The 23,956-nt window shown below is 35.8% G+C and overlaps 1 protein-coding gene across 1 annotated transcript; it reads left to right on the top strand.

Annotated features, from left to right (window-relative positions):
- Nucleotides 1-286: 286 nt before the first annotated feature.
- Nucleotides 287-22,334, top strand: ERLEC1 (endoplasmic reticulum lectin 1). The gene is made up of 14 exons (XM_016222174.2): nt 287-448; nt 5,667-5,771; nt 6,913-6,993; nt 7,523-7,600; nt 7,960-8,023; nt 8,678-8,712; nt 11,237-11,460; nt 11,552-11,681; nt 13,643-13,804; nt 14,410-14,469; nt 17,268-17,392; nt 18,819-18,896; nt 19,178-19,253; nt 20,641-22,334. Exons 1-14 carry the CDS (start codon nt 287-289, stop codon nt 20,710-20,712), a joined length of 1,452 nt encoding a protein of 483 aa, XP_016077660.2. The 3' UTR covers nt 20,713-22,334.
- Nucleotides 22,335-23,956: the final 1,622 nt, after the last annotated feature.

Below are 23,956 nucleotides of genomic sequence, written 5' to 3' on the forward strand. Positions count from 1 at the left end.
ACTGCGGTTGCGGGAAACCAGCGAAGCCCGGCCTCCGTCCCGGCTTCCGTAGCGGAAGGCTCGGCGACCCCGGATGTTGATGTGCCGCCTGCCCCGGAAGCGGTGGTGGGTGGCCCAAGGGGGCAGGGGCGGCGTAGCCGGGCTCTCCGGAAGGAGACGTGGCGGCGGTTGGGCCCCGGGCTGCCTGGGCGTTTTAGTAGTCCCGCCGCCTCCTCCTCCTCCTCCCCCTCCTCTCCTCAGCGGCAGACGAGGCTGCGGCGGCGGCTGGAGAAATCGGCGGTGGAGGATGGAGGAAGGAGGCGGCGGCGCGCGGAGTCTGGTCCCGGGCGGGCCGGTGCTATTGGTCCTGTGCGGCCTCCTAGAGGCGTCCGGCGGCGGCCGAGCGCTCCCCCAACTCAGCGATGACATCCCTTTCCGAGTCAACTGGCCCGGCACCGAGTTCTCTCTGGTCAGTGCCCTCGCGAATCCCGTAGCCATCTCTCTTCCTCCCGGCACTAAGGGTTCGGCCCCTTCCATCGGTATTTTACGCTCTTTCCCTCCTAGAACTGCCTCTGCAGGCGCATGCCTCCCTCCTCTCCCCAAAACTTCGTGTACCCCGCGTCCATTCATTCATACGGCAAGCGTTTATCCCACGCATGCTGTGGCGGTGCCCTCCATGCTAAGCAGTGGGGATGCAGCGGTCACCTGTTCGCTCCTCTGAAATCTGCCTCACTAGACTTGCTTTACCAACACTCTCTCCCTGTGGAGGAAGTTTTCGTAGAACCACATCGGCGTGCACATTTACCTTCTTTGGAAAGTCAACTGCAGCTCTTCCTGCACAGCAGCCCTCTCTCCTTCAGGATTGCTCACCGCCCTGCCCACGCCCCCGACCTCCTGCAGATACCATTTCCCTCTCATTCATACTCGTTCTTCTCTCGTAGACACACACGTACACGTGTGCACAGCTCTTTTCCCACAGTTGTTTCTGAGATGGCTGTTTGGCCTGAGATGTTAACAACGCTCTATGCAGAATATCCTTTCCAGTTTTGATGTATTACCACTGTTACTTAAGACCCCAGAGAGTGAAGTTTTATGATCAGTTTTCCTACAGTGAAGAACATTTATAACCTCACAGTGACGAAAATCTGCAGTCCTTCTCTTTGGGGAGTGGACTGCTGAAAAGTCTTCCTAGCCACTGTAGGCCAATGAGAATTGCGGTCTTAGATGATACTTACCCTGTAGTGATTGATTCATTTGTTTCAAACAAGTCTTGGGAAATGCAAAACTTTTTAAAAATTCTTATTCCAGTTACCTATAGTCATTCCACTTGGGAGACTACTTTAGTTTATTGTTCTGTTACTATTTCAATGAAACATAACTGACACCATCATGGCAAAACAAGATATACCAGGACAAAGGACCACATCATTACCACAACAGCTTTCTATTTGCAAATGTTAGTTTTTGCTAATATTTCACACCTGTTTGGTTTCTCCACCCCACCCCCACCCGTTTTCAGTTCTCTTATTCTGGCAGTTCAAATTGAAGTAAATATTTCTCTAGGAAGCCAGGTTTATCTTTGGGTTAAGGCCATGAAATACAGGGTGGGGCAAAAGTAGGTTTACAGTTGTGAGTACGAAAAACAGTTTATTTGTGTATTATTATTAATTATTGTATTATGTTCCATAGGAACACTGTAAACCTACTTTTGCCTCACCCTGTATTGATAACATATTGAAATGCTTATGCAGCAGTTATAAGTCAGATAAAACTTTAGCAGGGTTGGGTTATTGTTTCCAAACAGCACCCTTGGAATGAACATGACAAATGTTTAAAGAATGTGGTTATTAAAATTTTTTACTCTTGCACCTGTGTTTTTTTGTTTATTTTTTAAAAAACGCATACTGATATACAGCCTTGTAAACTTACTGACCTATAAGTGGATGACTTAACCTAGCCTTTTTAGAGGTTACTACCAAATTACTGTTCAGTTTTCTTTCTGGCACTGCTGTTTGCTGGCTAAAACGAGGAAATGCTATACCAACCAACCTTTCACATACCTATCAATTCTATTTTGAATTTTTGTTTTTATTTTTCTTTGGCAATGCAACATAATCTAAGATGGGCACATTTGAAGATGTGGGGAGAATTTTTTTTTTCTTTTTTTTTTTAAATTTGAGCTACGTTCAGAAAAATCTAGATACATTTTTCTGTGAGTTGGCAAAAGGTCTGTGGCTCTGAGGCAAAAATAAGCCCCAAGAGACATCACTGGTCTTTTGATTTTTTAAAAAATATTTTTATAGCCTTAAGGCTTCCCTTTCCTACTTTATGTAATTGAAACTACAGCCCTCTTCACCTGGCACTGTCATTTGTTTTTTATGGGCCAGTTGGTTGGACGTTTGTGTAAAACTAAGCAGCTGTGTGAACTAGGGAGAGGGCCTTCATCTCTCTACCATCTAAAATTGGAAGGGACTGGATTAGATCTGAAATTTTTTTTGGTTAAAATTATTTTATGTTTTAAATCATCTTCCCATTCATATATGTCAAAAACTGCATTGGTATAATCTTGCTTTCAAATTTATTTAGAAAAAGTATTAAGTACCAAAAATGTATACATTTTAAAATGTTTACATTACTTCATTAAGGATTATAATATTCTTTACTGGTTTTTAGCATTAAATTTTGTTTTTGTGTATATATTTTCCTTCTGAAATACCACTTGTAGGTCATTAAAGTGTTCAATTATTCATTACTTCACAGAGTTTATGGATTTCACCAAAATAAAACTACAAAATAAGTCTAATTTTCTCTACTTCTGTTGTTAATATAGAATTGTATTTCCACTCATAAACTTTTCCCAAACACTGCACTTGGGAAGAGTGGTGACCAACTCCATGGGTCCAGGCATGTTATATTTGTTGACAAGTTGTGCCACCGAGTATATTTTACGGCCCCTTTGGGATAGTTTTGTTTCTCGTCCTCTAACTATCTTAATTACTCCAGACTCCTGTCAAACATTAGGAATTTCTCCCCAGCCCAGATAATCTGTTAAATTCCTTAAAGTACCAAGTCCCCTTTGTTTAGTGTCACTATATTAAAATCTGATTTTTATCAAGTCACTAATATTACCTCTTACAATGAAAATACTTTAAGGTTTAAGTTACATAAAACAAGTTTTTTACACTATCTATAATTCTATACATTCAGAATTTGTTATAATTCATTTTCTTAAGTAAGAACCTGTTTCACAAAATTGGAAGGAAGCATTTTAGTAGTAGATCAAAAAAATGTTTTTAACTTAGAAAATCACAAAAGGTTAAAAAAGTTACTTTTTCCCAGTAATTTACATTACAAAAAAGTAGGGTAAAGTTTGTTACAAATTTTACTTTATGATCCCAATAAGTGACTCAATATTTCAGTGAAGAATTTTCAGATAGAAGAATTTCTACTTGGTCTGTTTTGTTGATGAGGAAAGCAGCCCTTCCTTAATCAATTAATGAAAGACAACTCTGCATCCTCACTCAAGATGACCGCTTATGTTTCTGGTTACCCCTTACCTAGACCTTAAAGACAATAGGCAGAGAAATGAGTTTCTTTATCATATAGACATAAAACCTAAAAGTGGTTTTTATTACAAAAAAAAGAATTGTCTTCCTTCCTTTGCTGTGGTTCCAAACAAGCAATTCCTTTTTCCATTGTTAGCATTGTGGTGAACATGTTAGCAAATAAGTCGATACTGCTATGGAATTCAACTCTGAACATTAGAGCTGCAGATACTTAACAAATAGAGGCAAATACACATAAGTGCTAGTATCTGCCTTCAGTACAGCAGTGATTTTAGACTTCAGACCATCCATTGCTAAGGAATGTGAGTCATGTTTTGCATAACTCTCACTATCATGTATTCTGAATATATCTGAAAAACACTGAAAGGCATTATAGATGTTAAAGCAATTTCCTGGCTCAACTAAATGTTTCTAAAGATTCCTTTATTGTAAATTTCAAAAATCTCACTTTCAAACCTTTTTTTTACTCCCCTCTTATAATAATCTTATAAAGGATACTTGGTGGGGGGAGGGAAGTAAAGGGTAAGAGGGCCAAATATATGGTGACAGAGATGATTTGACTTTGGGTGGTGGGCACACAATGCGATATACAGACCATGTATCATAGAAATGTACTCTTGAAAACCTACATGATTTTATAAACCAATGTCACCCCCAATAAATTTAATTGTTTTAAAAAGGATCCTTGACCATAAACCAGGAGTCTATATAATAATTTAAGAAAATGTTAACAAAAACTGGTTCAAATACATTAAAACAGTTAAGAGCACAGAATATGGAAGCAGTCTGCTTAGTTTCTCCTCTGGACTGTGCTGCTTCCTATCTATGTTACCTTGGACAATTTATTTAAACCCTGGGCTTCAGTTTCCTTTTCTGTAAGATGGATAAAATACTTGTTTTGATGATCAATGAGTTAATGAATGTAACGGACTTAAAATGGTACTTTCGTGTAGTTAATACAGATCATGTTTACTGCTTTTTGTTTGTTTTGATTTATTATCTTAGGAAAATATTGCCCTAATTTGCATTTGTGTTTAAGGTGACATTGGTGTCAAGTACTACTGGTTTTATTATAGTTAAGAATTATTTTTCTTAAATTGAGAAAAGAACAAAGGTTCTTAATAAGTTGAGTGCATCTTTCCTTACCAGGGATAGCCAAATAGTATAGTGGTTTCATAGGACTGTGAGAAGAGAAAAGATAAGAGAGAATTGAATTACCATAGACTGTGAAATCTCTACCTTAGTAGTTAGTGACATATTTGCTATCACAGAGATTTTAAATAATATCACTTATATTCATTAAAATGTGCATTTAAATTACATTGGCTCATATTTGATTTGTGAATTTTTTTGGTTCATAGTATAGAAAGCTTTAGGGATAGTTTTGTTGATATATATCAGGAGTTGGCAAATTACACCTTTGGGCTGGCCCAGCACCTGTTTTTGTAAATAAAATTTTTTCATAACATAGACATTCCTATTCGCTTACTACAGTGGCATAGTTGAGTAGTTGCGACAGAGACCATATAGCCCACAAAGTCTAAAAAATTTACTGTCTAGCCCTTTATAGAAAAGGTTTGCTGACCTGTGATATATACTAAAAAAAGTTAAGTCAGCACAGATGATCCATAGTGATTTTCCTCTTTAAAGTAATTTATCTGTATATTATCCAAATGTGAAAAAATATTGCACTGTATTTTGTTCAAGTGTTCCATCCGACACAATTGCGAGTACTTTTGTAAAGTGCTATAGATTCTTATATGTAGATGGTAGTTGTTAGTAGGAGTAATAAGTATTCAGCGGTAGTGTATCCATGAACATTTATTGCCTCTTAATGCTTTTTAATCCATATTTTAACTTCAGTCTGTTCCATTACTACTTCTTTCTTTATACTTCAAACTTTGTTTTTGTTTATTTTTTCTGTTATATTTCAACACCTGGATAGTTTGTCATCATCATTTTGTCATTAAAAAATATGTAGAATCTTTTCTCTTTTTCTTTGGAAATGTTTTAAAATCCTCTGTTGAAGTGATGAATAAGTTTGATTTTAGGACTGTAAGTTATACAATGTAATACAGTTTAACCAGAGAAGGTAATGTGTATTTTTTTCTCTCTCTCTAGCCTACAACTGGAGTTCTGTATAAAGAAGATAATTATGTCATCATGACAACTACACATAAAGAAAAATATAAATGCATTCTTCCTCTTGTGACAGGTGGGGATGAGGTACGTTTTTATAAGTATATTGATAATCCCTGTCACCAAGGATATTATTTAAAACATTGCAACTACATACTTTAAAATACAATTGAATAACAGGTTTCCAATAATCCTGTTTTACCAAAGAAATAGTAATCACTTCTATTATCCTGAAGTCTTTGATTTTATAGTTCAGCTTGGAAAAATTAGCAACCAATTATTGATGTTTTGAATGAAAATCTAACTCCACTCTTGCTTTTTTTATAGAAATGAGGGTTTTGAAACAAGAAATAATTTTTAAATGTATACGTGACATTTTTTATAAAGAATTGCTAATAAATCTATAGGCACCTTATGCTTTCTCACTGCCTTAGCTCATGCCCATTTCTTCCTCCTAAAATGCCCTAACTAACTGCCTCTTATCCATCCTTTAAGGCAATGACTTCTTTCAAGATGAAACAGGAGAGGCAGCATGGTAGAATGGAAAGGACATCAGCCTAGGAGCCAGGAGGCTGAGGTATAGGCTATAGTTAGCTATGGATCCATGAAAAATTTTGAAACTCAATTCCTCCACTCAGTAAATTTATTGAGCTAATTCGGTAATATTTTCATGATCTGTGAAATGGAAATATTAAACTCAGTGAGTGCTTTCTTAGTTTTGTTCAGATTTGAAATCTGTGACAGACAGTTGTTTAATTTTGTTTTAAACCTACTTTAGACACAAACCACCCACACACAATCACACACATATGTATATATTTGACATTCAAGTCTGAAATGTAAAAATATGTAGAAAACTAAGAAGTACCTTAAAATTTTCCAGTATGTTCTATAAAATTCAGCTATTCTGAGTCTTTTATAGCTAGAATTTGTTTGGATGCAATCATTTAAAAATTCTGAAATAGGTTTATAAGAATTGTTCAGAAAACTGATACTCAAAAACCTTTTCTTAAAAGAAGAAAGAATGGAAGATTAGTCTGTGGCTCCATATTTTATACTTCAATTCTTTTGAAAGAAGTGGTATACCATAGATTATTATTAAAGATTTTGACTTTTTTCCCTTTTTATTTCCAAGCATTTGTGATTTGACCAATGAGTTAATAACCAACAGCAGAGTTGGGTGAAGGTCTAGAATAATTGTAAGTATTAAACTCTAGTTCTTTCATAGGAAGAAGAAAAGGATTATAAAGGCCCTAATCCAAGAGAGCTATTGGAGCCACTATTTAAACAAAGCAGTTGTTCCTACAGAGTATGTATTTATGTTCACTTGATAACTAGAAAATAAATTTTCAGCAGCCAGTAGGCCCTTGAAAATAATTCTGCATTTCTTTTATGTTGTATCAAATTTTCAGTTGTAAATCTAAGCTATTGCTTAATAGTATTTTGTTCATTTAAATTCCTGTATAGTGTATGTAGCAAACACCCAGTAATACCAGTATCAAATAATATCACTTACCAAACTATTTTGAATATTTTTCAGATCAAAAGAAATTTTCCTTATATACAATTTTAATTTAAAATGCTAATTATTATTTTTTAAGCTATGTGGAAAATGATCCCTAAGCCAGACCTATTTTCTTCACAAAATTTTACAGTTAATTAGTGAGAACAATGAATAGGCTTCAGAAATTTCATATTTTTCTGAGGCATAATAGTAAGTTTCATTTAATGAAAGCTTACTCTAAATCTTGGGGAAATCTCATCTACCCAAAGTATCAAAAAGTAACTCAATTGAGTTATGAGGGTTTTGTATATTTAAATAAATCCATCTTTCTTAGATTGAGTCTTATTGGACTTACGAAGTATGTCACGGAAAACATATTCGGCAGTACCATGAAGAAAAAGAAAGTGGTCAGGTATGTTTTCCTTTAAGATACAGAGTACGCCCTGTCCGGTGTGGCTCAGTTAGTCGGGTATCATCCTGTGCACCCAAAGGTTGCTGGCTCAATTCCAGGTCAGGGCACATGCCCAGGTTTCGGGCTTGATCCCCAGTAGGGGACATGCAGGAGGCAGCCAAATTGATGTTTCTCTCTCTCTCCCCCCAGTCTTTCTTCCCCTCCCTCTAAAAATCAGCTTAAAAATATTTTTTAAAAAATACGAAGTATGGAACATTATAAAATGAGAACTCTAATAATGAGATTAATGGTTTTAAATTTGTGTTCTTGAAAAATGTATTTGCAAAATACTCACATTTTTTTTTTATTTTTAAATATAGAAAGTAAATATTCACGAGTACTACCTTGGGAATATGTTTGCTAAGACCCTTCTACCTGAAAAAGGTTTGTTTGTATACTGACTTGATAGTAATGCTAGAATTTGAGATAAAGTAAATATTCAGTTTGGAATTTAAAAGATTTTGTTGGAGACTACGAATTTTAAAACACTAAAATAAATTTCTGAACAGTTCCTTAGAAAACTTTTTCAAAAAGATCTTTTCATTATTTTCTGCTTTAACAAACATGTTTTTCTATCTAATACATTTTTTAAAAATCTGATAAGATACACATATTAGTATTATATTTATATAGTGTTAGTCTTGCTTGGTTTAAGCAAAGTTTTTATATATTGAAATAGACATGTAGATGTATCCCTCAAATTGTGAAATATTTTATTAATCTTTATTTAAATTGATCAACTAATTTATGATTAAACTTTTCACTAAGATAAAAATACTTCAAAAGAATACTGTTGTGGCCAGGTTTTTGCATCAAATAGAATATTTTCTACATGAAGATTAAATATGACTCCTTTCAAACAAAACCATTTCAAGGAAACTTGCTAAAACCAGTAAGATAAAAAGTACATGCATGTTTTGAGTCTTTTTTAGAAAGAAATTTAAGATTACGGATGGATTGAAAACTTAGTCACTAGTGTCTTATATGTAAGTCGCTGGTGATTCTTCACGCTTACCTTACTCTTAAATTATTTCACAGAACAAGAAGCAGAAGAAAAGGAAAAATCAAAAGAGGTAAGTGAGAAGTGTTCATTTTTCTCTCAAAACAGCTGTTAGGCATGAATTTATACAGCTTAATTGGCAGAATATAGCCATGTATTCTTTATATCAAATATCTCAAAAGACTGAGTGGAAGAAATTTGCCATATGTTAGGTTTTCTGAGAAAAGTTACACTATGATATTTTTATTTAAGTTCATACAAAAATAAGCAGCTTTACCAAAGGCATGACTGGGAAAGTTTCTATATTAGCATTATATCACCTCCGTGCTTAGCAGTGGTTCCCTCTCTTTAACCATGGAAACAATTACAATAAGAGCTTTTGTGTTTGGTACCTATCTCCTGTTGGTAAAACAGATAAAACTATCTATGTAGGCCCTATCCGAGTAGCTTGGTTGGAACGTGGTTCCAATACGCCAAGGTTGCAGGTTCAATCCCTCGTTAGAACACATGCAGGAGTCAACCAATGAATGCATGAATGGGTGGAACACAAATTGATGTTGCTCTCTCTAAAATAAATAAATAAATAAACAAATAAATAAATAAATAAATTTAAAACTATATGTAAATAACAAGGTACCAGACTGCAGACATCTTAAAAGCAGGGACTGTCTTTTATCTCCTTAACCCCTGCAGGACAAAGCAGAGTACCAGACATAACATAGGCACTTTATAAATGTTTATTGAATGTGAATGCATAATTGATGACTAAATAGGATTAATTTAAAAAGAATGATCCTTTAGGGTGCTCAATCACAATTTGTAAGTGCCCCTGTAGTTCAAGGAATGGGTTCTGAATCTTAAGAATTTCCAAAGTTAGCCGTAGCCAGTTTTGCTCAGTGGTTAGAGCATCGGCCCATGGACTGTAGGGTCCCAGGTTCGATTCCATCCAAGAGGCACATACCTTGGTTGCAGGTTCGATCCCCATCCCCCATTGCTGTGTGTGCAGGAGGCAACCAGCTGATGTGTCTCCCTCACATCGATGTTTCTTTCTCTCCGCCCCCCCCCCCAACCTCCCATCCACTCCCTCTGAAAGACAATGGAAAAAATATCCTCGGGTGAGGATTTAAAAAAAAAAAAAAGAAAGAAAGAATTTCCAGAGTTAAATAACTTATCGATAGAGGGTATTTCTCTAAATGGCTTCATATCAGAATGATACTTTTATTAGAAGTAAGGTAAAGTGACAACAAGCCTTAAAAATTACTTTAAAGGGATGCCTATCATTTAAAAGGGTGGCTTTTGGGGGAATTGATAAAGCTAAGTGTAAACACACATAGCATTGCTATTTTAAAAGATTTTGATTTTACACACTACCTTTGAGATAAAATATTTATTGTGGCTCTGGAGGATAGCAAGATAGAATTCAAAGTGTGAAATGATAAAGGAAGAGGAAGAAAAGGGTAAGGGAAGAGGGAAGAAAACTAACATTTATTGAGCCCCATTTTATAAGCCAGGTGTTGTGCCAGGCATGTAACAAAAGGTAATGCTTAATTCTCCCCACAACCTTAGAGTATACAGGGTGGGGCAAAAGTAGGTTTACAGTTGTGAGTATGCAAAACACAGTTTATTCTATTATTATTTATTAATTATTGTATTATTTTCCATACAAACAACTGTAAATTCAAAGCTTGGGTATGAACCCAGGATTTTCTCATACCAGACACTAGCATGAAAATAGCATATGAGAAATCTCAAAACATTTTTCCATGGAAACATTTATTTATTGCCTGTTTGGACATGCACTGACAGGGTACCAAAGTAATACAAGATGAGCTCCCTGCCTCTAAAGGGCTTGCTTGGAGATATTATTAATGATGTCTTTTTAAAGCCCTTACATTAGGTTTTCCTTGTATTTATGTAAATAATATTATGGAAGCTAGCTCCCTAATAATCCTTGTCTTCTGAGGTGTTCTCCCGTATTCCCTCATTCCATGAAAATTTCTCCTTTTGTCTTTTGCTGGCTTTGAATAGATTTATGTAAGAGTTTATGTGCTGAAAAATATGTTTATAGGGAAGGAGAGTAAGCAGATTAATGAACAAGCAGCAGTATTTAGATTCCTGTTGTAGAAATGTGTATTATTATATAACTCCACATCTTGACAAATCAAACGTCAAACTTCTAGAATCTAAATTCTAATACAGCCATGCACTGAGAGTTTAGTGAAGAAAGCTCTGACCAGGTCCATATAGTAAGTTCCTACATTTTATCTTAGTATCTTTCTTTAGAACTATTAAAAAATAATTCATATTAATCATATTATAGCCTTTTATGTAAGTGTACATTTACTTAACATCATTTTAGTACCGAATAAAAATTCCTTTTTTTGTATTAGCTCTGAAAATACGTCTTTGCTCAAATAAGAACTTATGAGTCAAAAGAGTATTAGAGGGAGAACTCATAGAAATACATAAAAGTTACCTTTATAAATGTTAATTTGTAAATTAGATATAGTTGTCTTCCTTTCAGAATAAGTGCTTCTCCCACCCTCACTCCTACCCCCATTTCTAATGAAAAGTCTGTCTTATACTCTTTTTTTAAGATTCCCACTAAAAATATCGAAGGTCAGATGACACCCTACTATCCTGTGGGAATGGGAAATGGTACACCTTGTAGTTTGAAACAGAACCGGCCCAGATCAAGTACTGTGCTGTACATATGTCATCCTGAATCTAAGCATGAAATTCTTTCAGTAGCTGAAGTTACAACTTGTGAATATGAAGTTGTCATTTTGACACCACTCTTGTGCAATCATCCTAAATATAGGTAGGATGTGGATTTAATATTTTAAAAATGAAATGCACATGCTTTAAATTTGCCATATGCTTAGCTTTAATGCTTTGTTCTTACTGAACAGATTCCGAGCATCTCCTGTGAATGACATATTTTGCCAATCACTGCCAGGATCACCGTTTAAACCCCTCACCCTGAGACAGCTGGAACAGCAGGAAGAAATTCTAAGGGTGCCTTTTAGGAGAAATAAAGAGGTATGAGTATTATCTAACAGTATTTTCTCAGTGCTTCCTTTTCCAGATTATAGAGTATATATCAATAAATCTAGTACATTACACATAACTTTTCTTTTAAAAGGTGATATTTGGCATGTGGTTTGGTTCTAAGCATGTGTCAAGCTTTACTATAAAGATAAATAATTTTTTTCTTTTTTAAACAAAAATACAAATCTGGCTGTCAGAATTTTGGTTTGATGTGCTGCCTGTGTTATTATATTACTTTACTTGGAGATTACTGGACAATTAGGAATCCATTTTATGAGTTTCTAAGCCCTACTACAAAAACTACTGTCATCTTGCTTTTATTGGAGTAATTTTTCTTAAAAATAACAGATTTGCTATCCACAAGAAGCAGTAACAAATGGTCATGCTTTTATTCTTCCTACTTCTTGTCCTAATCTCAGCTGCAGGTTTCACTGTGCAGTATTACTGTTTTTCTTCACTAACCTCACTGTAGGTCTCAAGTAGTCTAAGTAAATAGTCTATTATAACATAGTTCCTTAGGAGCAGTGACTGTGTCTGTTTCATTTTAATACTCAACACTTAAAATAGTGCCAGGAGCATAGTACACTCTGAATGTAGAAAGAGTTATACATGAAATTCAAAGTTCTTTCCAAAACTAAGAAGGCATTTTGGCAGTCTCTGTTCTTCCTTAACATTAGAGGAGAGAAAGGGTAAGGCAAAGAGTTTCTAGAGTAACTGTCCAATGACGGCCCCAAGCTGAAATAGAAAAGAACCACAGTTGGTCAGTGGCACCTACAGCAGGTGAAAAAGGAGATACTGTGTCCACTGTACATTTACTGAAAACCCTTTTACTACTTAATTTTTTAAATTATTTTATTCGGTTATAATTGGTACACTCACTTCTTCCATTCTGGTCTAGATTCATTTCCTCTTCAGTCACTGTCAGTACCCAACTAACTACCAGATTCTAACTCATTCACCTCTTTCAAAACTACCCTCTCTCCCCCCTTCTCCTGCCACTCCCTTACTTTAAATTTTCTTCATCTCTGGCCGGGGTCATTACTCCTCCTAAGATGGCTCCCCACCTTCCGATTTGTTCTTACTCTTCCTTCTTCCCTGCCACTGCTGAAGGTGATTACTTAGAAATCTGATCACTCCATATCTTTGCCCAAAACCTGTAAGATAATATCCAAACTTCTTAGGATTATGTAATTTTCACCCTGTAGTGCCTGCTTATCTCTTTAGCTTTAAATATCGTACCTTCCTCACATCTTTCCTTTACCTCTTCCTCAAGTTCACATGCATATGTACACACAGACACAAAACACATACAACACACATTCACATAAATCACAAATTATCTGCGTTTCTAAGACTTAACCAAGGGTTTCCTCTTTATGAAGTCTTCATGTTCCAGTTCATCATTCAGGTCTATTTCGATCACCCCTACCTCTATGACCTGCACCCTTATTAGTTGGTGTCTTCCTTTGTTAAATGGCAGGTTCCTCCAGGCCCTGCTGTATTTACATAATTATAACTAATATTCATATTTGCTCCCGCTCAGTTTCCCTTCACCTTGTTTGTTATCCTTTCTTTGCCCATAGTAACCACATTTTTTAAAACTAAATATAGAGACACAAAATCTAACAAATAACAAAGTACTTAATAAAAATAATGAGACAAAACATATGAAATGGAAATTATTCCTCCATGGGAGGAATGGTCACCATACCCCAATGGGTAATGGAACTAACATTTTTCAAGCATTGCAAAATTCATTTTTTTAAAAACACATTAAAAATAAGTGGGCAATGGGTAAATGGAACAAACATTTTTCAAGCATTTGAAAAGTCATTTTTTTAAAAACACATTAACAATGAGTTTTCTACTGTGTAAAAATAATACTGGAAGTCATAACTGAGAAAATTAAGTGCGGCAAAGAAGCCCTTTAATATATATGTGTTTAATTTTAGGAAGATTTGCACTCAACTAAAGAAGAGAGATTTCCAGCAGTCCACAAACCCATTGCTGTTGGTTCTCAGCCGATGCTCACTGTTGGAACAACCCACATATCCAAACTGACAGATGACCAGCTCATAAAAGAGTTCCTTAGTGGTTCTTACTGCTTTCATGGGGTGAGAAGTGAACCTTCCATTTAAATATTTAGTTTACAGCTTTCGTTTGTGTGTTATTTAGTCAAGGGGCCCTAGCAGCACTGACAAGGGTTTTTGGTCTAAAGAGAAACAGCAAGATTCTGGAAGCCTCCCAATGGACATTTTCTCTGCATCTTACTTACTCTAATCCATACCATTATTATTCTTTCACTCACAAGCTAAAACTTGACCTTTGTTTGACAGACAGTATATATAACTAAGACACACGTGATTCTGGTTGATTGCTGGAATGAGCATCAATGATTATATAACAATCACATTTAAAACTTGAGTTAACATCTACAAAGGTAAAATTTTGCCCCTGACTAGTAGGTCCAGTGAGAAATTCACTTTCAGGTGGAGTTTTCATTTCATTTTATTTTATTTTATCAAGGCAGTACAGCGGTTGTTCTCTGTATTTATCTATTTTTTTTGTCAGTAATTTTTAATTTTAATTTTCAACCATATTATTGCCATTAGAGGTTTTTTAAACTATATATATTTCTGTTGCTGTTGTGTGCCAATATTGAGACAAGCTCCAGTCCCCCCTTCTCTGTATGTAACTTGATCTGTTTTCTTTTCTGTAGGGTGTTGGTTGGTGGAAATACGAATTCTGCTATGGCAAACATGTACATCAATACCACGAGGTATAGAACAGCATTTTTATCCGTCTACCACTAGATGGATTAAAGTTTTAAAATTTTTTTGTGGGGAAAAAACGGGGGTTGGCGTTACTTTTAATTATGAGGTGATTTTAATATGGAAATACTCATTGAACTGTCTGAGTTCTAGAAAATGTAAAACTTGATGTTTAACTCAACCATCTTAAAGGAACATTGCTTATTAACTACTCAGATTCTTACATTACTATAAGCCTGGGAGAATAATAAACTAGTGTGGATAACCTCTTTAGCTTTGACCCAGAAATCAGTCATTGTTATAATTCATCTTCATCTTTTCTTTCTTTTCAGTCCAACTTTCCCTTTTGGGCATCCCTGCTGCCTTTCCTGTCCTGCTGGCTACTAATGTCCAAAATCATACTAATTTATTCTCTGCCTCAGACAACCTTTGCACTTAGGACTTTAAACTAAGTACCAGACCTGCCTTTCCACATTCAAAAATTCATTAAGGTGATCTGCCAGATTAACAGCTCTCTCTTCTGGTCTCCACCCTCTAGCATTTCTAGGAGAACCCCTAAACTGAGAGTTTGTCCTTTAGCTGGGGTTCCTCCAATACCAGTTTCTATAAATAAAGAAGAAATCAGTGTTTTGTAATTATTTTTTAATCTTTTTTGTTCCCGTCTCTTCCCCTCCACCCCTTTGGCAACCATCAGCTTGTTCTCTATATCAGTAGGTCAGTTTCTGTTTTTTGTTTATTTGTTTTGTTTTTTTAGATTCCACATATTAGTGATATCAAACAGTATTTCTCTGTCTGACTTATTTCACTTAGCATAATACCCTCTAGGTCTATCCATATTTAGTCAGATGGCAAGATTTCATTCTTTTGTATTGCTGAAAAATTATATTATTCAGCTATAATTCATCTTTAAATTAAGAAAGTGAATGGTAAGATAGTACATCATCACTAGAGTTAGTAAAATAGGATAAATACAGCAAGATTATCAGCCAAAAGAAGATGCCATATCCAAGTTTAAAATAAATTTTAAGATTACATAAGTTGGCTTTTTATTTTTCCTTTTATTTATAATTTCATAAATCAGCATATTTTCCCATACTTAAGCAAAGCTGCTTAAATTCTGAAGTTTAAGCCCCATAATTTTATTTGTCATAGTTGTACTTTGTTTGATAAGTTAAACTACTAGATGTTGAAAGCAAACACTAATAAATATTGACCTGGCTGTTTTAAAAGGCTCTTTTTATTTTCAAAAAGAAATAATAATTGGTAATTAGGAAATACTATATTTGCCTTCTTGAGATGTTTTAAGCCAGTTTTAAATTCCAAGATGGATCACTTTAACCTGAGACATTCAATTTCACCATTCTTTCTTATTTTTGCTGCTTTGTAGATGTTTTCTTTTTACTAATATTTATTTATACAGAAAAAATTTATACACAGATATAGTGCTCACTGTATATGTATACCAGGCACTGTTCTAAGTACTTTACACATATTTGCTTATTTACATATTTACTCATTTAATGCTAACAACCCTAAGAGGTGAGTATTTGTTTTTCCAAGATGAGGAAACAAAAGCAAAGACTTAGTAACTTGGCTGAAATCACATAGCATATAAATGGTAAAACTAGAATTCAGACCCAGGCAGTCTTGCTCCATTCCAGCCTCTAAATCCGTGTTGTATCAGAACTTAGCATCTGATGCTGAAAGAATGTTTAATGGCTCTCTCTGCCACTAGACAGTAAGCTCCGCAAGGACAGTGGCCAGGCCTGTTTCATTTGCCACAGTAAGGATTTCTAGTTCTACTAATCAGATGTATATAGTGCCCAGTACAGTGCCTGGCATAAAGTAGGAAGAGGGAAAAGAAGACAGGACGGAAGTAGACTAGAAGAAGGAAGAGGGAGCAGAAAGAATGAGGTCTGCATATGAGACAACATATGGTTAGTGTCTAAAATAATAATATAAGCAGATTGGGAAAGGGGGGTTTCTGAACAGCCTTGATGCAGAAATGAGCTTGGTTTCAAATGAATACTGTGAAGAGTAGTAAAATTTGAAGGTTTGTATTTGAAAGAGTAGAAGATGAAGATAGACTGAGGGTAGCTGCCATGTGGTTCAGGGTAAGAGACAGAGGCCAAAGATTTAATTAACAATCACAATAGCCCTAGCTAGTTTGGTTTAGTGGTTAGAGCATCAGCCCATGACTGAAGGGTCCTGGGTTCGATTTTGGCCAAAGGCACATACCTAGGTTTCAGGCTCGATTCCCGGCCCCGGTAGGGACACGTGCAGGAGGCAGCCAATCCATGTGTCTCTCTCACATTGATGTTTTTCCCTCCTTCCCTCCCTCTCTCTCGCCCTCCCCCCTCTCTCTCCCTTCCTCCCTCCCTTCCACTCTCTCTGAAAAGCAATGGAAAAGATGTCCTCAGGTGAGGATAGAAAAGTCACCGTCGTGTGTGGATATATCACCGGGTATGGGAGATTAAACTCTTGGTTCGGGGGAGATGTTGGCAGTGGAAATGCAAAGGAAGAGCCTGACGCTGAGAACACCTGCAGGGGAAAAAACTGACAGGACAATAGATGGAGGAGAGAAGGAAATAGAAGAGTCAAAAATAACTATGTCTGAAGCTAGTCTGAGTAGAAAGTAGTTTCCTTTTCCAGAGAAATAAGGAATAAAGAAGATAACGAGCTCAGATTTCTACTGGTTGAGTTTGACTAAAACATTATTACCTCTAAATATAGATACCCAGTGTGCATAAATGTCTACTTGATGATGTTAAGCATGCATTGTCACAAATATTTTTTGATTTTTTAGGACAAGGATAGTGGAAAAACGTCTGTGGTTGTCGGGACGTGGAACCAAGAAGAGCATATTGAATGGGCTAAAAAGAATACTGCTAGAGCCTATCACCTACAAGACGACGGTACCCAGTCAGTCAGGTAAAGATTAACTTTGCCTTTGGGCCTGATTAGTAGAATATTTAAAACTCAGAATACTGAAAAACATAATATTTAAACACTCAAGTAAAATCTCTGATCAGTTTTTTTCAGGGACATCTCTTAGGGTAGTTTTGTGCAGGGAAACAACTGAGTGTAATAGTTAAGGCAAATCTCTGAAGTTCACTGCCCTGGATTTAAACTCTGGCTCTTCACTTACTATCTTGGGGAAATTTTATAATCTTCTTAAGCCTCACATTTTTAATCTATTAGTATTTGCCTCATAGGATTATTGTGACATTTAAATAAGGTAATTCAGGTAAAACATAGTGCCTGGCAATAGCATGTGTAAAGGCAGGATGGGTGGTAACGAGAGCGGTGGTGTTAGTAACAGTGGCTCAGACCAGGTATTAGGTCTGAGGCTGTTATAAAGCATTTGCCTCTTTCATGTGTAATCTTTACCTCTTTAAGTTATTTAGTTCTATTTAAATATACTCTAGCATTTCCCTGTTACTTAACTTTTGTGAGGTAATAATGGTGGGAAGTAGTTAAACAGTGGCTTTTTAAAAAACTACCTCATCTCTTTTGGGCTAATAGGTGTACTTTCTTATAGCTGAAGTAAATTAATCTCTTGTTTCCCATGAATAACTCCGCCTTAGCTTTTCTAGTAGTCTATTGTCCAATGAATTTCAAATTATTCAGTTCTTTTTCCCTTCTTGTGTGTTAACTTGGTTCTTCCTAGCACAGATGGTATAGACAATTTTCAGGGTGTGCTGACTTCTTGGGAACCAAAGTCAAAGCAAAATTAAGAAATAGGCAGTTAAGTATTAGAAAAATTAGACTACACTAACCAGAAGGATTTTTCTTATGTTTGTATATGTTTTATGTGAAAGTAGCTCACGGTGTCATGTGGAACAAATACTGAAGCACAGGAGTGTGAGGCTAGCAGAATGAAAGCTCTTCTTTGCATCCTGCTGTGGAATTTTTAGCCTCGCCTGGGCTTCACCCTTGGACACCTGCCTTGCGGCATTTCAGTGGGCTGAGCGGGGTGGGGGACGAGAAGAAGGGGCAACTGGTCCGCTAAGCAGACACCATGCAGGACTGGGGAAATGGTTCGTTTTAAAAGATTAATGTTTTTAAAAGCAGTTTTACCATAACTGTTTGTATACAGGTAAGTAATGTGCAAGTTGAACATCAATCTTATTAAACCACTCTGATGTATCTCAGCTCTACATTCTCTTTATAGAATCTGAAAGACTCCTCTCTGTGACATGGCTCCAAAAGGATGTATTTTTAAAGACTATTTTGTAGTCAGATTTTTTTAACTAATGCAAAACTGACCTCTAACTATCTTCTCCCCCACCCATCACCATTACTCTAAATTAGTGAAATTTTAGTGTAATAAAGCTTGTGTGTGTTTCTGATTCAGGATGGTGTCACATTTTTACGGGAATGGAGATATTTGTGATATAACTGACAAACCAAGACAGGTGACTGTAAAACTAAAGTAAGTTGGACTATCAAGTTGTGCTTTTATGCCTTTCTCTTTAATCTGCTTCCTGTGGGCAAAAGTTTTTATAAAGTGTAATTATGAATAATTGTATTTATTCATAATCATAGGTTATTTATAACAATTATCAAATCATAAATAACAATAAATTATTATTAATGCAATTCTTCATTGAATTATTAAGGGCCACTTATATGGAATTTTTGTAGCTTAAAAGGAAAGCAATTAAAAATAATTTTGTTTGGTTTGGGCAGCACTTAAAGTACTCTCTGTTTTAGGTGTAAAGAATCAGATTCTCCTCACGCTGTTACTGTATATATGCTAGAGCCTTACTCCTGTCAGTATATCCTTGGGGTAAGTAAAAAAATAATTCTTACAAACTCATTTTGGGGCCACATTTTAATTTTTAACTTTAAGTCTAGAAATACCTCCTATAGTCTCCAAAATGTAATACTGCTCCTATAAAAGCTGTTATCTTTTTATTGGGGTATAAAATGCATAAAATCAAATGCAAAGATCATAAATGTTGAGTTTGATGAATTTTAACAATTTTATATACCCTTGTAACTCTCACCCAAAATAAGGTATCTTATCACTGCAGAAAATTTTATTACCCCTTCTCTGTCAATAATCCTGAATCCCCAAAGATATACCCCATTGTGATCTCTGACACCATAGATCAGTTTTGCCTCTTTTCTTATTTCATATGAATGAAATTATATAGCATGCAAATTTTTTTATGCATGGCCTCTCAGCATCTTTCAGACTCAGCCATGTTGCATTTATCAGTATTTTGTTGTCTTTTTATTACTGAATAATATTCTTTTGTATAAGTATCCCGCATATGCTTATCCATCCATTCTTCTATAGATAGATATTTAGATTCTCATTTTTTATTATATGAATAAGGCTGCTGTGAACATTTTTTTACAGGTTTTTTTGTGGTCATATGGTTCTTTCTCTGCTGTGTCCCATCTAGTTCTTTGAATAAATTTATTTCTGACATTTTTTTATTTCTAGCATTTCCATTTAGTTTTTTATGGCTTCCTTTTCTCTGCTAAAATTCCCCATCTATTCATATGTGTTGTTTACCTTTTACACTATTTCCTCCATCATATTTTTATAATTATCATAACATCTGATCATTTCAACACCTGGCCCTTCTTGGGTTATACTTTTTGCGTTTTTCTTGAATTTTACACTGATTATTTTGCCATAATCTTCTATTTTTTGTGTAAAGCCTAACTGTGTATCCATGTCTTACTGTCCTTTTTTCCTTTTTCCTCTCATCTCTTTTTTTATTGCTTTTTTATTTTGTTATTTTACTTTATTAGAGAGAGGAAGAGAGAGAAACATCAATTGGCTGCCTCCGGCACATGCCCCGACCAGGGATCAAACCCACAACCTGGCTATGTGCCCTGACTAGGGATCAAACCCACCACCTTTTGTTGTATGGAACAACACTCGAACCAACTGAGCCACACCGGCCAGGGTTCTCTCATCTCTTTTACTTAGAGATAAAAATATCTTCTCTACCTTTCTGGTATTTCATATGAATGACTAAAAATTGTTTTTCAAAAACAATTTTGTAGAAGTAACATTGGATGATTTATCCAAAACAAGGGCTTGTATACATTTAACAAATTTATATATGTGTATTTTTATTCAGCAGAATAATCCTGAATAAAGAAAGTATTCATCTTAGCAAGTTTTTAATGATTTTCTTGTTGTTGTTCTTTAGGTTGAATCTCCAGTGATCTGTAAAATCTTAGATACTGCAGATGAAAACGGACTTCTTTCTCTCCCCAACTAAAGGGTAATAAAGTTCAGGGAAAGAAAAGATCATTGAAAATCTTCATGATTTCTGACCGTGTGTCTCATTATAGAGTTCTCAGCCATTGGACCTCATCTGAAGGATCATATAAAAGGACTTTCAACCACTTTGTGAATGTATATGTGTATATAAGAGGTTATTGATAAACTTCTAAGGCAGGCATTTGTCTCACATTTTTCATTTTTGTTTTGTCTTATGAACGGATTGTGTTTTTCTTTGCTTGGATAATGTGATTCCAAAGTAGATCTCATCCAAGCAATTTAGAGTCCAGCCTAATGAAATGCCATAATTATTGTACCTATTTAAAGTTTTTAAATAATAGACTTATTATGTAAATTATAGTATATATAACTAGTTAATGAAGTAAAGATAATGAAGAAAGAAATTGATGGGAGGTTGTTTAAATGGGAGACCATGTAAAATATGTATTCTAGTGACTGAAATCCTTTCAACAAATTTTTATTTTACAACTGCTCTCTACCAGGTATTAACCAAAAACTGGGCACATAGTAGAGCCTCACATATAAGTTTTCTTCACCGCTTAATCCCAAGAAACTCGTATTTGTAATAGGTTGCCCCTCTCAGAACTCTTATCTATTTCTCCTTGGTATAAGTGTGTTTTCCTCAAAGTATGTTCTTGGTGTACACAGTGATTCTTCTCGCCTGACTTAGAATGATTCACTCTAACAAACACTGTGCTGGCCATCCTTTGTGCTTGCCTACTGTGTACTACAGCTCTTAGTTCTGGACAGTTTTACAGCACAATATTTATTTTAAAGCGAATAAAATGTCCACAAGCAGTGTTGTCATATAGTCAATGGCAGATCACTTAGTTTCTTTATTTTCTCCACTACCCTGTGGCACACAAACTGACCCTTTTGTATTTTAGACATACGTATCTAAATAAGGACAGAAAAGTGGCCATAAAATACTTAATTTTTCCTCCTTTTCAGTAGTTCTGGCCAAAGATATTTTCTCTTGAGAAAAGGTTAATGGAATTGGCTACTGGACAAGCTATTTGTAGATTTTAGTAGGAAACAGCACATACAGAAAGAGCATGCACTTTAAGTTCAAACCTAGGTCCAGATACTGCCCTGAACTTGCCAGCTGTGTGATCCTGGACAGATGGGTTCACCTCTTTGGGCCTCACTTCCTCTTTTGTAAAGAGACTGCTTACTTGATAAGGTACTTGTGTCAAGGAATTAATTTTACTCTATGTGAAAAGCCGAGCCCCAGTACTTGACACCAGATTCCCAATAAGTGTTAGTTTATTTTCTAATAGTGCCCTTATCTCCTATTAACATAATAGGATGAGACCAAAGCCATTAAAATTCATTTATTTAATAAATTAAAGAATCATATTTATTATATCAGTGAACTAAGACAAATAGAGATACCCTCACATTTAGATTAGAGGTATAGGAAGGGAAGGAGTTAGAATTGTGAAAGATTAGTGCTAGAACACACTTTGAGAATATTTAGGCCAAACACCTTGTAAGTGGGGGAAAACAACTAAAAAAACTGTGTTAGACTAGTTTACCTCAGATCTTAAAAATACTAGTCATAATTATTTCAAAATAAAAAGTTTTTTAAAAAAATAAGTCAGACTTCTCTCTTGGCTAACAGCTTCAGCCTCTCTGAGGGGAGGGCTAGGCCAGGTGTCTCCGTATTTCTTCTGTCTTGGGTCCCTCTCAGTAGTCTGTGAAGTCCCATTTGATCTCTGAATTGTCTGCTGCTACCTCCACTGTGCAGCCATTCTGCTAGATACATAAGTCGGCTGAAACCCTCGTAGACGGAGGAAAAGGCTCAGCTGCAATACGCCTAATGCACTTTGAGAAGTCTTTTCAAAGTGGGGACTCTTAAGGTGGGTGCTATCCCAGACCTATTAAATCAGATTCTTTAGGGCAGAGCCTATGAATCTGCATTTTTAAATGTACTTCCTCATTGATTCTCCTTATTTTAAATAAATTATCCAGTGATTGAGAATCATTGACTTAGGAAGTTCACTTTTAACAATTTCACACATGCTAATCCTCCTGAGTAGGGTTTCAGGGAAGTAACTAGTAGCTCATCTTTACAGGAAGATGGTGACATGGAGCCTTTTTTTTTTTTTAAGCTTTACCTGCTTTTCTTCGGGATGCCACTAGATGGGGTAGAGGCCAGCTCTAGTTTATAGCCTTCTGTCCTTGATTAAAGGGACTTGGCAACAGAGGACCACAAATTCTCTCAGCTAAACTGAATAGCAAGCTTTGTGTTCAGTCCCTGGTGAACTATTCTTTTCAGTCAGGCTGACAGACAAAGGCCTGACCTGATTTCTGACAATGCTTAAACTTCTAGTACCTAATCAGGCCAAACTATTGACCTAGGTGCACCAAAGATCTAACATTAAAGCCCTAGCTCAACAGGAAAATAAAAAATAATAATAAAGATTTAAATTTTGAATAAGTGGGATTTGCAATCATAATTTCAAATGAAAATAAAATATCAGCTATACTAGAATCTATTTTTAAACTCTTCCTGGTGTGGGTGATTTTATTTACTAGTGCTTACATTTCCATTTGAACACAGAAATAGAACTATCTTTCATATATATGAGTGTTATATGGTGACATGGCTTAAAAGAAAATCCATTTCTCAATTTCTTTTCAGTTGTTTGGCAGGGGTTGCAGAGAAACCACGGACCACTACATACCTACATAAAAGTGACACTCAACAAATATTCGCTAAATAAATGCATGAACCCCCATCCTCTTTCACCCACACCTTATAAAATCTTCCCCAGCCACCCCAATTCCCATGGGCTTCCTACCAGTCCTTATCATTCAGTGTTTGGTGTTTGAGGAAAAAAATTTTCCTCAGTTTTACAATAGTTGGGAAAGAACAAGGGGTAGAAGTACCGACTTGTTTCACCTGCTCTCCTTTTCACCCAGGTTCGGCACCTCATCATTAAATTTTTTGCTGTCTTACTTAACCCTGCTCTCTCGTGCATGGTGCTGTATGTTGCTTCTCCCTAACAAGAGGACAGTGTCTGTCTCTCAGGTGTTATTTCCCCCATTTGGGGGCAGCAACTGAAGTCAAGTCCCTGACTTCTAAGGTTAAGAAAAGAATTTTCAGCCTCCAGCTCCATGAACTGAAAACATTCCGGTGCTGAGGTATTCTGGATCCCTCAGAGAAAGTGTCTAACATGATGGTCTCTGTGAAGAACACAATTCCCCGTTATATC

Source organism: Miniopterus natalensis, chromosome 13, assembly GCF_054644295.1.
Source record: "Miniopterus natalensis isolate mMinNat1 chromosome 13, mMinNat1.hap1, whole genome shotgun sequence".
Lineage (NCBI taxonomy): Eukaryota > Metazoa > Chordata > Mammalia > Chiroptera > Miniopteridae > Miniopterus > Miniopterus natalensis.